Source organism: Antennarius striatus, chromosome 23 (genome assembly GCF_040054535.1).
Source record: "Antennarius striatus isolate MH-2024 chromosome 23, ASM4005453v1, whole genome shotgun sequence".
In the NCBI taxonomy this organism is placed as follows: Eukaryota; Metazoa; Chordata; class Actinopteri; order Lophiiformes; family Antennariidae; genus Antennarius; species Antennarius striatus.
The window spans coordinates 1,627,992-1,644,785 of record NC_090798.1 but is presented as its reverse complement, the minus strand read 5'-3'; the positions used below and the strand labels follow the sequence as shown (position 1 = coordinate 1,644,785).

Genomic DNA, 16,794 nt, shown 5'->3' with positions numbered 1-16,794 from the left:
AATCTCCTTCACTTGAATAAATGATTCAGTTTAATCAATAGTTACTGCTTGGAATCTGTATCAAACAGTAAGTAGTAAGGTTTAGTGTAAGTATGATAAGTCCAACTAGCTCCTGTCCACGGATTTATTAACGCCATTATCTCAAGAAGATTTTTTTGCTCCAGGGTCCCTCCAGCCTCCAAAAGTCTTCTCCAGGTAGAGCGCCACCTCCAGGGTCAGGTGGTCCTGCATTTTCCCAGCAACAACCTGCACACCCAGGGGCAGGCCTTCCTCACCCAGACCCAGAGGGCACTGGGTGACGGGCAGCCCCAGAGTGTTGAATATACCTGGAGAACGAGGAATGAGGTTTTTTACAATGCTGACACGGAAAATTTTTTTGATTTATGAGCTCAGTGGCAGAACAAATTAAGCTTGTATGTCAAGGTATTACTGTACTTTCTGACAACTTTGTTCTGGTGAATGAATGAATCATGTTCTATTGGACAAAGTTCACAGAATAAACTTTTCTTTGCAATGTAGACTGACAGGAATGTGGTAGCTGTAAGAATTCCGGTTGGACTAACCTGTGTAACTGAAGTCATATAGTGTGAAAAGTGGATGGTGGTGTTTAGGAGCCACTCTGGGTTGGGGAGGGTAAAGAATAACACCATCATTCCCCAACATGTCCTCAATCTTCTTCTGGAGCTTCTCCTTCTGCTGGATAGCGAAGGATGAAGGTTTGGATTTGAACTTCTCAAGCAGCGCGACAACTGAAAACAATAATACATACATACTGTACATTAGTTCATAATTTTGTTTATTTTTGTCCAAGTACACCTTTTCATACATCAGTCATCTTAATGCATTTCATATCAATAAACATTTTATTTTTCTCATTAAAACAGATATATATTGTATATAATGATACAAATTAATTGAAGATTTTGAACATTAAATTAGTTTAAACACATCACAATGGAAATCTTACCAATGGCAGCCATGGTGTGCTCTGATTTCCCCACGATTCTTTTTAGCAGCTCCCACAGAGGCCAAACGGGGCGTCCCGGTTCTCCCATTAGTTTAGCAATAGTCTGAGGAGGCTGACGAACATTTCATTTATAAAACTGAGTGTGTATTTTATAGGAGACCAACCAGATTTTTGTGCTATAGCATTACGTGTGTGGTAAACTGTGAATAAGCAGCTAAACAGATAGAAAAGTGTAAAACCCTTGACTGTTTTTCTCTCCCAGTGAAACTTCTTACATGTTTATCTGCATTCTACAAATAGAAAACAGCTAAAACACCCATTTTTAACTTTATTGATTTGTTTTTTCATCAATATGCATAGACACATCAGACACCGTGGGGACTCCTGAGGCAGTTGCAAGGTGCTGACGGGCCAGAAGTGCTGCAGCCTCATTGTGACCAAGGCAAAACAGGTGTGGGAGAGGTTCAAAGACACCATGGAGAAGGACTTTCCAAATGCACCAAAGTTGTTCTGGAAGACTGTCAACACCTCAAGGGAAAATGGGGACCAACCATGCTATATACAGCAAGGATGGAACAATGTTGACCCTGACTGAGGAGGACGTCAGTCGGTGGAAGGAACACTTTGAGTAACTTCTAAATCCAACTACCCCAACTGACCCGGACTCTATTTCAGAGGTGGACCTGGAGGATGATGGGGGACTCAAATCAATCTCTCTGGGCGCAGTCACCAAAGTGGTTAAACAACTTCACGGTGGCAAAGCCCCGGGTGTTGATGAGTTTCGTTTTGAAATTCTGAAGGCCCTGTGTGTTGAGGGGCTGTTATGGATGACACGCCTCTTTAACATTGCGTGGTAGTCTGGGACAGTGCTGAAAGAGTAGCAGACTGGGGTGGTGGTTCTTCTTTTTAAAATGGTGGACCAGAGGGTGTGTGCCAACAACAGGGGCATCACACTCCTCAACCTCCCCGGGAAAGTTTACTCCAAGATGCCAGAAAGGAGGGTCCTAGGTGGAGGGATTAAACGTGAACACTGCCTTGGGAATGCCTTGGGATCCCCCAGTCAGAGCTGGTAAATGTGGCCAGGGAAAGGGAAGTTTGGGGTTCTCTGTTAAAGTCGCTGCCCCCGCAACCCGACTACGGATGAGGGGATGAAAATGGGTGGATGGATCCTGGTCCATATCAGGATCACTGATAAACATACCTTGCCTTCCTTGTCAGGAAGATTCATGTAGGACTCCCAGATCTGGGGACTATAACGGAGCTCCAGTAACCGCACTTCTTGGACTTTCACCCCGAGGTCGGTCTCCAGACGTTCCACCACCTGGAGAACATCACATAATTTTCCTTCTCATAATCTGCCAGGATTTACAGCATTTCTTTTGTAACTTTTACACACGAGATGATTTGAGTAACTGAACTGAACACACCTTTCTCTGAATATCAATCAAGTCTTTGCAAACAGGGGACGTCATACTGGACCCACAGTTGTCAGGGATAGTGAAGAACCGCAGTTTCTTCAAGTCAACCTTTGTGTTTAAGGACAACCTACGAAAACACACGTGAAAAACACGAAAACACTCACATTTCTATTTTGGTTTTAGTTTAAAGTGAAAGAGAGTAGAAAAGTTTTGGGAACAGGGGCCAACTCTGGTGTTACTTCCATTTAAAACCTATCCTGTCTGACTCAGTACCCATGTATACGCAAGTGTAAATACAGATCTATAGTTCTGAGGTGGTGAGAAATGAAAGACACTCATAACATCTTCCCTGAAGCAGCAGATTCTCACCGAGTTCTTACATGTCAGTGTTGGGTCCTGCCATGATCTTCAGCATGGGCAGCAGGTCCTCAGCATAGCGGCACATAGGACCAACACTGACGTACTCAATGTGTCTGCCGCTACATGGAGGGTGTGTGTTGTCAACGGACACCACGCCTGCAGAAACACATCACTGTTACATACAAGTCTACGAAGCATTATTATCATTCCGCTGAAGCCACGATCGCAATATCTAATAAACAGAAGTCCAACATGTGCGTTTTGTTAGCTCACTACACTATGTTTACCATCTAGCAGCTAAAAAGTTTAGCTTCTCTTACCCGGAGTCGTCTTATGACCAAATGTTCCACAGCAGAAAGATGGAATACGGATGCTGCCGCCAATGTCTGATCCTATCCCGATGACTGCGCCTGCTGCTGCAATCAGACAGGCCTCCCCGCCTCAGGTAGACATAGAAGAGAAGACATGAAGTTAGATTGAAAACAGCCATCAGCTGGGGGGAAATTTACTTAACACTATAATTTCTAAAAAATATAAACCAGGGCAAAAACAAGGGAATTGACTCAAAGCCTGATGGCAACAACAGACTCCAACTCTAAAGGATCTCACCAGAACTTCCTCCTGGTGTCCTCTCCAGGTCGTACGGGTTCCTGGTCATGCCATAGAGGTGGTTGTGGGACTCTGCCCACATGCAAAGCTCAGGGACATTGGTGACACCCAGTGGAATGGCCCCAGCTCTCTTAAGAAACGCCACAGGTGGAGAGTCAACAGTCGGCACAACTCCTTGTCTGGAGACCACGCCTGTAGTCAGGGGCATGCCTGTAAAACAGACGTGAGAACATTTACATGAAGTAATGACAGACAAATGACAATACAAATCAGTTTGGATGGAAATGAATGATTTGTGGATTATACCCTGGAGGGAGAAATAGTCTTTGACAGAGAGTGGGACTCCCAGTAACGGTAGTCGGTCCTCCAGCACCTCTTCTCCGCCGGTTTCCTCCTCGATCAGCTTGTCCACCTGGGCTGCTTCCTGGAGGGCAGCATCAAACCTGGACTCGGAGACAAATGAACCATTTGATGTCATTGTTGTTAATCTGACTGTGATGCCAGTCGAGGGAGTAAAGACTGTCTTGCCTGTCTTTCACAACAGCGTTCACAAGAGGGTTGACGTCCTGGATCCTGTCGATGTAAGCCTGGACCACTTCCACACTTGAAACCTGCCCAACAATCAAATTATAATAACACAAGTTTTATAGTTAATAAACTTAAGTTGGTTAAATTTCATTAATATTACCTCACAGTGGAGGCATCATGGTAAAAAAAATATTTAAATAAAGTCATATTTTAATCTCCAGTCTTGAGCTCCGCTCGGCTCCACCGGGCTACGAACCTCTCTCCTCCGGATCTTCTTGGCCAGCTGCGTCGCTGACAGCAGCAGCAGCGGGTTGCTGACAGGTGGGACTCGGTTCCGGGAGACGTCGTCTCTCCGGGGGGACAACAGCCGGAACAGCGCGAACAGGACTCCCGTGACCGCCTTGAAGACCCACGCAGCAGCCCTTTCCCACAAACCCACAGACATGATTCCTCCACGCAGACTGGACGACGGTCTGAACGCTGGTCTGGAGCTCCACGGACACGAAACACGAACACCGTGAGAGTCCCGGTGATGAACATCAAAGCTGACGTTGTCACCGGAAGTGGAGACCGCCTTCAAAATAAGATGAAGGTTGTTATTAAATTGTTATGACACAGCAATAAATGTTTAATAATCATTACAATGAAGTAACGTAATTATTTACTCAAGAATGATGTGGGAATATGATTCAAAATTGTTTAAAATTCAATCTACTTCATAAAATGAATGTTTTTGCAAGCTTTTATACTTTTATGGTACCATTTCAACATTACCGTATTCTGTCGTTAAACGTTTTCTCATTTTTTTAAGACACTATATTCATTCTCGTAGGGAAATTATTTTATTTTTATTTTATTATTACTTTATCTACATTTAAATACTTGACCAGCATTACAGAGACTGAAACAGATGTTATCTCTGAACGAGCAATCAGTCTCGTCACTCCAAATAATAGGTGTGTAGAAAATAAATATACAGTAAATCATAAATTGAATACTATACAAAAACACAACAAAATCAGAATACCACTTGACTTTTATTTGGAAAATTCAGCTTGAAATTTGACAAATTTGATGTTTTTCTGCTAACTTTACCACCCTTCGATTTTATGATATTTCCACAAGTCAATGATTTAACATTTCCAAAGGTCAAGCACATAAAAGAAACCATAGGGAAAATCATAAAAGCACAATTTCCCACTAGATCTTCCAAGTCCTCAACTGAAGCAAAAATCAGAAACCTATCCCAGCTGGCAGCGGCCGAGAGGTGGGGTACACTCTAGATAATTTGCCAGCTCATAGTTTGCAAATCGTTTTGTTATTGGTTGTTCTGTTTCTGCTTGTTGTCATTGAATTCCGGTTTTGTTCATCTTGAGCTGGTTAGACGTCTGTTTGCTCACATTGGCAAATTATTTAATTTCTTTTCTAATGAAGTAAATGTAGGTCATTCATGTGAATGAGAACTACTGTATTTTCAGATCCAGCCAACCAGCTGAAGTACTTTTCAAATTGTTCATTGTGTATTGAAAAATTGTGTTTGCCTGTTTAATTGTAGTTTAATTTGCTTTGTTCATGATGAAAATTAGTTTTGCGACAATATTTTTCCAACTCAGAACTGATATTCAGTCTCTGTTAGAGAGGTTCAAATCCCTGGATAGTGGATAAGAGTGAATCTGAAACTAATTTCCTCGGCTACAAGAAAAATGTTCCTAATTTCTTTCTCTAAATTTCATATTTCTTTGCATGTATTTGTTCCCGTCATCTCCAAAAGCCTCCATGATGCCTGGGTAGAGAGCCTGTGGTCCATTGACCTTCCTCTTTGGTTGAGTACTTCACAACAGAATTCCCAATTTTGGTTGTAAGTATGTAATTTGCAGAACATTTTGATCATCTTACCCCTGAACAATCTGTCCTCCCTACCTCTGATATCATGGCTATGTGCCTGAAGTTGAGTACCTGTGTACTACTTCATTGAACATGCATTGTAGAGGCAAGTTTACTACTATCAGTAGATGATGATACTTTATTTTGAGGAAAGACGCTGACACGAATAAAACTGTATTAAGTCCCAATCCCTATCAAGAGCACTAGATCCACTAGCAATAATTTGAAGATTATTAATTTCATATTAAATCTATACAGTATAAAATAAAGGTCTCCTCAAAATTAAAAATTTCAAGGTTAGAACACCCATACTTGCATGTTTAAAAATTGTCCACCATGCGGTGCTAGAGAGCAATCACTTCTAATAATGTTAAGGACCAGGAAAGTTCACCTGAATCAAATCTTCATCACAGGGGGGTTACTTCCACTTGGTGGAGAGGGACACTTTTGTTGCGTAGTAACTTGACAGCGTCTACGACTGTCTTTTTACAGGCAAAACCTTGGCAGAATTTATTTCCACATATAAACAGAACACTTTGGGCTTCAGTCTCGTACACCCTCACTCGTTTTGGACCACCTTACTAGTATGAATCCGAGTGTAAACTGTCTCCAAACTGTTGGAATAGCTCTGCTCATACATTTATTCACAGCACAGCCTGTGTAGCAGAAAGCTTCACTAGTTTTAACCAGGTTACACTCCTCTTTATGCTGGATTTTCTTGTCTAACTGACAGAAGCTTCAAGTTTCCAACAGATTGAAACTTGTTCTAGTACAGATCATCTCTCCAACCAGACACTTTATTGTCTTTACAGGATCAATTCCCCAACAGTTGTCATTCCTGAGCCAAAGCTTCATACTGAACAGGTGTAACAGGTGCATCAACTTTCAACCTCACTAGTAAATTCAAAGTGAGACTGAAAATGGCAATGTTAATGTTAAAAAGACAGGCAACCCAACGGTCACCCAAAACACAACAATGACCTTTCATTCATTTCCTTTTCTGTATAATGTATAATTACTTGATTGTATATACTAAATGGTTTTTTTTTATTTCTTTTGTTTGGTTTGAGCACATTTCTGGCGTTTTTAGGTATCATTTGGTTCCAGGGTCCCTCCAACCTCCAAAAGTCTTCTCCAGGTAGAGCGCCACCTCCAGGGTCAGGTGATCCTGCAGCTTTCCGGCAGCGACCTGGACACCCAAAGGTAGGCCTCCCTCACCCAGACCCAGAGGGCACTGGGTGACGGGCAGCCCCAGAATGTTGAATATACCTGCAGAAGATATGAAATATCTCAGCTTGATGCCACTGCTTCTCAGTCAATCTGAGGTGTAATAGGTTTAATACTTAAAATTAATTGAATCAACTTCATTCGTCCACACAATGGGGAAATTATTTTTTCCACTCCAGATTAGTTTACTTCAGCCTAAACTAATCTGAGAATGGTAGGTTTAACACTTCAGGCTAAACTAATCTGAGGTGTGGTAGGTCTAACGCTACAGGCTAAACTAACCTGTATAACTGCGGTCAAATGGTCGGAACAGTGGATGGTGGTGTTTAGGAGCTACTCGGGGGTGTGACGGGTACAGAAGGATTCCATCGCTCCCCAGCAGCTCCTCCACCTCCTTCTGCAGCTTCTCCTTCTTCTGCTGGATGAAGACGAATGAAGGTTTGAATATTCCACACATGCCAAACAGAGATAGACCTGAAAGTAAAAGACAAATGGTTCAGTTCACTCCATATTTATTCACTATATAGCATCAATGAATGTCATTTTTCAAGCATCTGCTTTAAAATGTAATGACATGTTGGCATTGACAATGGTTAATTTCATGTCAAGGAAGGCTTTGTTTCATTCATTAAAACAAATATGAATATTTGAGGGCCATTAAATAGTCCTAACATACAAATGTAAGTCAAATTTAGTTGAATTTACCTGTTAAAACATATAATAATGAAGTCCTTACCAATGGCAGCCATAGTGTACTGTGATTTCCCCACTGTCCATTTGAGCAGCTCCCATGGGGGGCAAATGGGATGTCCTGGTTTTCCCATCAGTTCAGCAAATGTCCTGGGAGGCTGAGGAATATTTAATTCGTGTTATTTTATTATTTTGTTTTTAACGGTAACAATAAGGTGCATTGAGTGTGTGCGATGTTTGTCATGTATCTGTTATGATTTTGTCCTCGGTGCTAAAAAATTGATTATTTTAGCTATGCGGGTTAGCGTACCTTGCCTTCCTTGTCTGGCAGACCCATGTAAGTGTCCCAGATCTGGAAACTATAGCAGAACACAGGGAAATGTACTTCTTCAACTTTTACTCCAAAGTCGGCCTCCAGACGTTCCACCACCTGGAGAACATCAGGAGTTTGGTTCTAAAACTCTTCCAAGTTCTCCACCATTCCTTTAGAAACTTTTGCCCACTCAAGACTTGAATTAAATGAATGAATTAAACAGACCTTTCTTTGAATATCGATCAGTTCTTTGCTGACAGGGGACGTCGTCCCAGACCCACCATTGTCAGTCATAGTGAAGAACCGCAGCTTCTGTAAGTCAACCTTTGTGTCTAAAGACAACCTGTGTGCACATGTTTGAAAATAAGCAAAATTCCACTGACTTTTAGGTTTAATGGACATAATCCAACAGAAAACTGTAAGAAATTAAAGATCAGAACACAAAAGCATTCTTGTATGAGGCCTATGATGTTTTATATAGAAATTTGAATTACTAAAAAACTATTTATCACGTGCACAAAAAAGAAGGAGGCTTTTATTTGTAAAATATCCTACTTGAACCATTTCCTAAGTTGAGGTGCTGTTATATCAGAGACACTCATCTTCTTTAAAGCAGCAGATTCTTACATGTGAGCGTTGGGTCCCACCATGATCTTCAGCATGGGCAGCAGATCCTCGGCATAACGGCAGATAGGACCAACGCTAAGGAACTCATTCTGTCTGCCAGAAAAAGTAGGGTATGTGTCTTCAGCAGACACCACACCTGCAGAAACATACAGTATATGGTGAATTGTGACACACAAAGTACTTTGTCTTCAACATTTAGTTTCCCTTACCCGGGGTTGTTTTATGGCCAAATGTTCCACAGAAGAACGAGGGCATCCGGATGCTGCCGCCCATGTCCGTTCCAATGCCGATGACTGCGCCGGCGGCAGCGATCAGACTGGCCTCCCCGCCTCAGGTAGACATAGAAGAGAAGAGATAATGCAGTGAGAAGCTGATGGATGCAACAATTCCGCTTTATATGCAAGAATTGTTATTTTGCGGTGGGTTTTGTTTGGGCGGTTTTTGATTTTTTTGGTGCTATTTTTGCTTGTAGTCATTTACAAACCACTGTTGGCTGTGGCTTAGGTGGTAAAAGCGTCTTTCACCTATCAGAAAGTCAGTGGTCCATGTTTGCTCAGTAGTTTCAAGACTTGAAACAAGCCATTTAAACAATGAATTCAAGATTATTAGGAAATTGTTAACCAAATTAAGACGTCGTACGAGACTTTTTTCTACATCTGAGCCACTGAGCCACTTCCTGTTGGCCGTTATATCCTGATTCAGCAACAGAAAGTTAACTCAGCAGGCGCTCACCTGAACTTCCTCCTGCTGTCCTCTCCAGGTCGTACGGGTTCCTGGTGATGCCATAGAGGTGGTTGTGGGTTTCACACCACATACAAAGAACAGGAACATTAGTAACCCCCAGTGGGATGGCCCCCGCTCTCTTAAGAAGGGCCACAGTTGGACAATCAGCCATCGAAACGATTCCTTGTCTGGAGACCACGCCTGTAGTCAGGGGCATGCCTGAAACACAGACGTGTGTCGAACCTTCATCGGCAGCTTGAACCAGTCAGTGGTTTGGATGGAAATGAACGACAGGAGATTTTACCCTGGACTGAGAAGCATTCTTTGACAGAGAGTGGGACTCCCAGTAACGGCAGTCGCCCCTCCAGCACCTCCTCTCCATCGGTTTCCTCCTCGATCAGCTTGTCCACCTGGGCTGCTTCCTGGAGGGCAGCATCGAACCTGGACTCAGAGACAGATGAACCATTTGATGCCATTGCTGTTAGTCTGACTGTCGATGGAGTAAAGACTGTCTTGCCTGTCTTTCACAACAGCGTTCAGAAGTGGGTTGACCTCCTGGATCCTGTCGATGTAAGCCTGGACCACTTCCACACTTGAAACCTGCAGAACATTCAAACTATGTGAGTATCGAGATTAAGACACATATGAAACAAATCAGACTCAAGATTTATTTTAAACACCTGTGGAAAGAGGAAATTTACTGATAACCGGAAAAATATGGAAACAAATACAATGAAGACACTATGCATTAAACCAAAAGCATTAATGGAGGGTAAAGCAAACTTTACACAATTCAAACCCTAAACACATTCATCTTAACTTGTACTTGAAAGCACTTTCAACCCTAAACAAAAGAACAAAAACGGACGGACGGAGGAAAACTTTGTGGAAAACTTTGAGCGCATTAAGATATTAATTCCATGCACTCGTCTTGTTAATTAGAGATGAGGTCAAGATGGTTTTGTTTCAATCCTGAAAAGCATAAATTATGTAAAGTTGATGTAATACTGACAAATCTTAAAGATCTTCCTGTCGGTGTTCATTCTACCAGAGTTTTATAATTTAATTTTAAGGCTTGAAACCTCCGAAGAATCCACATTTCATGACAACACGTGTTCATTTAACTCCAGGAGAAGCGCTTGTTTTTTGACCGGTTTACGCACCTCTCTCCTCCGGATCTTCTTGGCCACCTGCGTCGCCGACAGGAGCAGCAGCGGGTTCCCGACAGGTGACACCTTGCTCCGGGACGCACCGTCTTTCCTTTGACGGGTGAAGAGTTGAAAAAGCGCAAAGAGGACCCCGGTGACCAGCTTGAAGAGCCATACCTGAATCTTCTCCAAAATTCTCCAGGTCATGTTTCCACCAGAGGAGGGACAGAGGTGTGGGAACCGGGCCGTGGCTCCGATGAGGATGAGCGCAGTGCGCACGGACAAGTTTTGCGTATCTGGAGAACATAGCACACACCTCCGGGGGCTCCGTGTCGTTTATAACGGAAATTATAATCACAAGCAAACAGCTTTTTTAAGTAGATGACATGTTTGCAGTCAGAGTTCGTTAACTCTTGATCAGTCTTCATAAAATAGCGTGACTGAGATGACTTTTATTGGGCGCCTTCCATGCGTCACGCTGCTACCGCTCAGCTCACGCTTCTGTTTCAAACTGGATTACGATGTTTTATGATAAATGAGTTTTTGTTGTTGTAGTTTGTTTGTTTTTTTATTGTTTTTATGTGTATATCTGAAGATATTAACCACATTAACCTCTCCCTCTTGACTCACAGGCGCAGGATATCAGCCATCAGGTAGCAAACCGACCTGGGCAGCGTTATGGATGCAGGTTAGTGATGTCCAGATGAGTCTTCACTCGGCAAAAGGCAGGTAGTGATGTCCTCACTTGGACATCACTACTGATGAAAACTGGTTCATTATACTCGCTTCATCCAATGAGAACATGGGCGTCCTCTGCTGGTAGGATGACTGTACTGCAGCCACACAACGCTCGATGAGCCCAGAGAGCAGCACATTGAGGTTTCCTTGCACCTATTTTCTGAATATAACAGATTATTATTTAATTTAGTGTATAAATCCTTGCTTGATGTTTCGTAGCAAGCGGAGGAGCCGCACTGCAGCTTCTACCAGTGACCAGCAGGGGGCGCCCGAGAGCCCGATGGCCCTTTTTTTGTGGGAATGCATTGGGAAGGAGACAAGACCCCACATACCCTGTCTATTTCCGGTTCTCATGCACATCTTGAGGCTTGAAAAGTAAAACATGCGTTGGATATGTTGATTTCTGTCTTTTATTTCAGTTTAAAACAAACTTCTAAAAGCCTCTGTGTGATTTGTGGCTCATACTTTCACAGGAGCGATGCAGCTGCACTGAATTTAAGACGTTTCAAATCTAGAAATTGACATTTTGAAAAATTTGGGCTCTTCGCATAAAATGATAAAATCTTGATTTGAACATGTTTCCTTCATTAGAGTAAAAATCAATGATCAATCAGCCCCTCTTGGCCTCTGCATAGCAGTAATAATAAGATTCCTCTACAGTCCACAGATTCAGTGAAGCTGTTATGAGGGTTTTTTGGCTCCAGGGTCCCTCCAGCCTCCAAAAGTCTTCTCCAGGTAGAGCGCCACCTCCAGGGTCAGGTGGTCCTGCAGCTTCCCCCCAACAACCTGCACACCCAGCGGCAGGCCTTCCTCCCCCAGACCCAGAGGGCACTGGGTGACGGGCAGCCCCAGGATGTTGATGATACCTGGAGAACGGAAGAAGTCATCAAAATGTAGACAAAAATAACTGGAAAATCCACAGGAATGTGGAAGCTGAACACTTCTGGACTGGATCTACCTGTGTAACCAAAGTCAAAAGGTGTGAACAGTGGGTGGTGGTGTTTCGGAGCCACTCTGGGGTGCGAAGGGTAAAGAAAAACCCCGTCTTCCCCCAGCAGCTCCTCCATCTCCTTCTGCAGCTTCTCCTTCTTCTGCTGGATGAAGTCGGATGAGGGTTTGAACGCGGCGTAGACGGTCAGCAGCAGGAACAAAACTGGAGGAAAAGACGCACAATAAGGTTTGTTATCTACATCTATTATCTCTTTTCATCTACTGTATATGCATGAATCAATTGTGTACTTTTTCAACAATTATTTTTCAAATGTTCATTTCAGCGTCTTAAATTTACTCTAGTTTTTTAACATGAAGATGGACATGGAGCAAAAAATATATTTTAGGTTTTAAGGTTTTTTTTAAGACTCTTTACATTCTAAAACAAATCATCTTTAGCTCAGGGGAACAATTTTTGCTGGATAAAATATTTTTGACGATGGTAATCTTACTGATGGCAGCCATGGTTTGCTGTGATTTTCCCACAATCCACTTGAGCAGCTCCCATAGCGGCCGAACAGGACGTCCGGGTTCTCCCAACAGTTCGGTAAAAGGCTGCGGATGCTGAGGAATAATTCACATTTACCAGAGGATCACGGGTTTATTTTAAAAAAATACATATTCCAAGGAAAATGTCTGTATATAAATTTTATCAATCGTTGAAAATTTTGCATCAAAACTAAAGGTTTTCCCCAAATGATGCATCTGGAAATATTTTCTACTTGTTGCATGAATACCTCTGGTTGTTGATTGACATGTACTTTACCAAAAAAAACCCACCTAGGGATGATTTCACAAATCACAGCTTAGAATAGAACACCTACAGCAGCAGAAAACATGAACTCCTGTCAGGGTTCAGTGGAGCTCCACCAACTTGGGTTTGGTTGAAGATGTTTTTCACTCTCCTTTAACTCCTCTCTTATGCAGAGAAACATTTCTCCCTGTCAGGTTTACAGTTTAACGCACCTTCCCCTCCTTGTCAGGAAGCCCCATGTACGCGTCCCAGATCTGGAAACTATAGCGGAGCTCCGGGAAACGCACTTCCTGGACTTTCACTCCGAGGTCGGCCTGCAGACGCTCCACCACCTGGAGAACATCACAATTTTATTTCTAAACATCAGACATCATTTCATTTAGTAGAATTAATCTCACAATTTTTGCATCTAAGACATTGGACCCACCTTTTTCTGAATATGTAAGAGTTCTTTACTGACAGGCGACATCATGATGCACCCGCTGTTGTGAGGAACGGTGAAGAACCGCAGCTTCTTTACGTTGACCTTCTTGTTTAATGACAACCTGTGACGACGTGAGGAAATACTACAATTAGACCAACGAACAAACCCGACGTGACCTTTAAATATATATTATTTACAGCATTATGGAAACACAATGGACCCCGTCCTGGTTTCAAATTAAACTGATCCTTAAGCTAAGACAATAAAATGCAAGTTTTAAATAATTTATTTAAACAAAAAGGTCATCCCTACCCGAAATAATTTGTTTTTTGACCCACCCTTCCTCGAGTCTATACCGAAACTTAAATTGAATTCCTTTTGCCTCATGTCGCTGTTCGAAGCTTTTTCCTTATCATCACTTAAATGATCCATTTAAGTGGTTTGAACAGGGCATCAGGTCTGGGGCTAACTTGTAATTAAAGCTGCGTTAATGCTGTAATTAAAGGTGTGTTTCTCAAAGTCGTCTATGTTTTACGTTATTAACTCGCAGCTCACTGGATTCTGACTGAAGGATGCATCATTTTAGTGAATTAAACTTCAATTCTTACATGTGAGCGTTGGGTCCTGCCATGATCTTCATCATGGGCAGCAGGTCCTCAGCGTAGCGGCAGAGAGGACCGATGCAGTTGTACTCCATCTGTCTGCCGGTGCATGGGGGGTACGTGTCGTCAATGGACACCACACCTGCAGAAACACATCACTGTTACACACAAGATGTGTTCAGAACTGTATATCACAGTATTTTCTGCACTATAAGGCGCACCCAAAAGCCTCAATTTTTCTCAAAAATCGACGTGCGCCTTATAATCCAGTGCGCCTTATGGTGCGGAAAATCCTGTATTCCAAATGCAGTTACATATCTGCACACGCAACAGCTGCAGAGGTGCAAACTGAAGCGGGGTGGATTCAAAAGGAGCTGAAATTGAGCAGAATTTCTTTTACCAGGAGTTGGTTTGTGTCCAAATATTCCAGTGAAGAAACACGGCATACGGATGCTGCCGCCGATGTCTGATCCTATTCCCACCACCGAGCCTCCTGCAGCGATCAGACTGGCCTCCCCACCTGTGAGAGAAAAACAGGAGGCATCTCAAATGAAACCAATCTGATGTTTCAACTCCGAACAGAACCAGAGAAAACCTCTGTTCCATTTCAGACCAAAAGCATCTCACCAGAACTTCCTCCTGGTGTCCTCTCCAGGTCGTACGGGTTCCTGGTGATGCCATAGAGGTGGTTGTGGGATTCAAACCACATGCAAAGAACAGGAACGTTGGTGACACCCAGTGGGATGGCCCCCGCTCTTTTAAGAAGAGCCACAGTTGGACAATCAGCAGTAGAGACGATTCCTCTCCTGGAGACCAAGCCTGTAGTCTGGGGCATGCCTGCATGTAAGAGAAAATATTGTTATTATTTAATATATAGAAGCAAATTCAAGGTCCAGGAGGTCAGATTTCAGGATGATACCCTGGAGGGCAAGGGACTCTTTGACAGACAGGGGGACTCCCAGTAACGGTAGTCGCTCCTCCAGCACCTCTCCATCGGTTTGCTCCCCAATCAGCTTGTCAGCCTGGGCTGCTTCCTGGAGGGCAGCATCAAACCTGGAAGAAAATGTGATTCCTCAACAAAACCCCAAAATGAGGCAACACGGCTACCAGCATGCCACCGTGCCACCCACGGCAAATATAAAAGTATAAAGGTCAGACATGAGATAAGGAGCCGTGTCGTTATCTTGCCTGTCTTTCACAAGAGCGTTCACAAGAGGGTTGACTTCTTGGATCCGGTTGATGTAAGCCTGGACCACTTCCACACTTGAAACCTGCATGAAACACACACACATACACACACACGCACACACACACACACACACACACACACACACACACACACACACACACACACACACACACACACACACACACACACATCAGAGAACACACAAGTCTGATGGGAGTGGACCAGAGGCGCACCAAACATTAATAGGCTATAATAACTAAAGAACTAACAGAATATAACAGGATGACTACTGGATGGGGGAAAAAAAGCTTTTTATGTGACTTGAGAAATTCTAAACAAACAATATTTGAACATAAAGTGTTTTAATTTTAAATTCTAATCTGTGAAACAGGAATCTTGCCCTGCTCCGTCCGGTCACGCACCTCTTTGCGCCGGATCTTTCTGGAGAGCTGCGCCGCTGACCGGAGCAGCAGCGGGTCCACCACAGGCTGGAGTTTATTTCGTAATAACGCGTCTCTCCGGGGGGAGAGGAGTCGGAAAAACAGAAAGAGAACTCCAGCGACCGCCCTGAAGAGCCACACCTGAACGCTTTCCGAAACGCTCCGTGCCATGTCTGATCCGAGCAGCGCGCACGGAGGACTGAGGCGCACTGATTCAGCCGCAGCTGATAAGACCTGTGAGGAGGCACAGGTCGTTGAGGATGACGATCGGAACTGCAGGGATGTCCTTCAAAATAAATAATTGAATTGGCTTTAACAAGCAACGTTAGATTATGTCTGATCAATTATTATCACGCGTAGAACTGCAAACAATGGCCATAAATATAAAGACGCGCCATTACACTTAAAACAACATTGTGTTTTATTCTAAATGGACCTACAGGTGAGTGACGATTCAATTCCAGTGGTTATTTGTGTGACTGTGAAAAGCTATATTTTGAAAATTCTGACAGGAATATATAGATCCCCCCCCCCCCCCAGTCTGTTGGCAATAAAGTCTCTTGGCATCCAGGTCAGTAAACGGGGTAAAGATTAAACAGGTGGGTGAGGCGCAGAGCTGTCTGAAGATATATAGATAAACTAACCTGAATTACACAAGAAGTCAAACAGATTAGAACACAATCATTATCAGTATGCACTTAAAAGCTAAATAAGCTCAGTCATTTCATTTTTGATTGTCAGTTAAATTAATTTAAACAATCAAAAGTCAACACAATTCAGAGTCATATGGACCAATTGAAAATATTTCCCTGGTACAAACAGATAAATAGATAAACTTTTTAAACGTTTTTTACACTGGAAAAAACACCTCGCATTCATTGATTTATCTGTTCGGTGTATTATTTCTTTTGACCACCAGAGGGAGAATGTGAGCCTTTCATTTAATCCTTCTCCACTTTTATCACTTTTCCTTTGAAAAATCCACTGATAATTTTAGTTTAATAGTTTGATCTCAGTACTTGAATAAATTCCTGTTACTTATAATATATTTAGGATATTGTTTCATATTTTATTATTAGGATTAAATAGATTAGATACAATACTCATATGTTATCTATTTGTTGGTGACACCCTTTTCCCTCATTTTAACACTAATAGTTCCT

At 42.7% G+C, this 16,794-nt stretch overlaps 3 protein-coding genes across 3 annotated transcripts; all 3 read right to left on the bottom strand.

The window, feature by feature from the left end:
* Positions 1-17: 17 nt before the first annotated feature.
* Positions 18-4,444, bottom strand: LOC137590604 (fatty-acid amide hydrolase 2-A-like). Its single transcript, XM_068308278.1, has 11 exons — positions 4,139-4,444; positions 3,883-3,965; positions 3,661-3,797; positions 3,355-3,564; positions 3,066-3,185; positions 2,766-2,901; positions 2,395-2,512; positions 2,169-2,288; positions 968-1,079; positions 564-749; positions 18-326 (listed from the first exon to the last, which is right to left on the bottom strand). Exons 1-11 carry the CDS (start codon positions 4,325-4,327, stop codon positions 142-144), a joined length of 1,596 nt encoding a protein of 531 aa, XP_068164379.1. The 5' UTR covers positions 4,328-4,444; the 3' UTR covers positions 18-141.
* Positions 4,445-6,730: 2,286 nt separating this feature from the next.
* LOC137590946 (fatty-acid amide hydrolase 2-A-like) lies at positions 6,731-10,701 on the bottom strand. The gene is made up of 11 exons (XM_068308811.1): positions 10,510-10,701; positions 9,864-9,946; positions 9,651-9,787; positions 9,356-9,565; positions 8,833-8,952; positions 8,624-8,759; positions 8,222-8,339; positions 7,994-8,113; positions 7,730-7,841; positions 7,276-7,467; positions 6,731-7,035 (listed from the first exon to the last, which is right to left on the bottom strand). Exons 1-11 carry the CDS (start codon positions 10,699-10,701, stop codon positions 6,860-6,862), a joined length of 1,596 nt encoding a protein of 531 aa, XP_068164912.1. The 3' UTR covers positions 6,731-6,859.
* Positions 10,702-11,557: 856 nt separating this feature from the next.
* LOC137590603 (fatty-acid amide hydrolase 2-A-like) lies at positions 11,558-15,812 on the bottom strand. The gene is made up of 11 exons (XM_068308277.1): positions 15,614-15,812; positions 15,191-15,273; positions 14,922-15,055; positions 14,630-14,839; positions 14,403-14,522; positions 14,009-14,144; positions 13,404-13,521; positions 13,189-13,308; positions 12,675-12,786; positions 12,191-12,385; positions 11,558-12,098 (listed from the first exon to the last, which is right to left on the bottom strand). Exons 1-11 carry the CDS (start codon positions 15,800-15,802, stop codon positions 11,914-11,916), a joined length of 1,602 nt encoding a protein of 533 aa, XP_068164378.1. The 5' UTR covers positions 15,803-15,812; the 3' UTR covers positions 11,558-11,913.
* Positions 15,813-16,794: the final 982 nt, after the last annotated feature.

What these genes read in the sequence shown, in the direction of transcription:
- LOC137590604 (XM_068308278.1), bottom strand. Translation starts at nt 4,327, where the DNA reads ATGTCTGTGGGTTTGTGGGAAAGGGCTGCTGCGTGGGTCTTCAAGGCG. An exon ending in GACACCAGGAGGAAGTTCTG is followed by an intron (nt 3,186 to 3,354) that starts GTGAGATCCTTT and finishes TGTCTACCTGAG; the next exon opens with GCGGGGAGGCCTGTCTGATT. An exon ending in GCAGGACCCAACACTGACAT is followed by an intron (nt 2,513 to 2,765) that starts GTAAGAACTCGG and finishes GTGTTTTCGTAG; the next exon opens with GTTGTCCTTAAACACAAAGG.
- LOC137590946 (XM_068308811.1), bottom strand. Translation starts at nt 10,701, where the DNA reads ATGACCTGGAGAATTTTGGAGAAGATTCAGGTATGGCTCTTCAAGCTG. An exon ending in AGAAGATCCGGAGGAGAGAG is followed by an intron (nt 9,947 to 10,509) that starts GTGCGTAAACCG and finishes AATGTTCTGCAG; the next exon opens with GTTTCAAGTGTGGAAGTGGT. An exon ending in TGATCGATATTCAAAGAAAG is followed by an intron (nt 8,114 to 8,221) that starts GTCTGTTTAATT and finishes GATGTTCTCCAG; the next exon opens with GTGGTGGAACGTCTGGAGGC.
- LOC137590603 (XM_068308277.1), bottom strand. Translation starts at nt 15,802, where the DNA reads ATGGCACGGAGCGTTTCGGAAAGCGTTCAGGTGTGGCTCTTCAGGGCG. An exon ending in AGAGTCCCTTGCCCTCCAGG is followed by an intron (nt 14,840 to 14,921) that starts GTATCATCCTGA and finishes TCTTACATGCAG; the next exon opens with GCATGCCCCAGACTACAGGC. An exon ending in GCAAACCATGGCTGCCATCA is followed by an intron (nt 12,386 to 12,674) that starts GTAAGATTACCA and finishes CTTTTCCTCCAG; the next exon opens with TTTTGTTCCTGCTGCTGACC.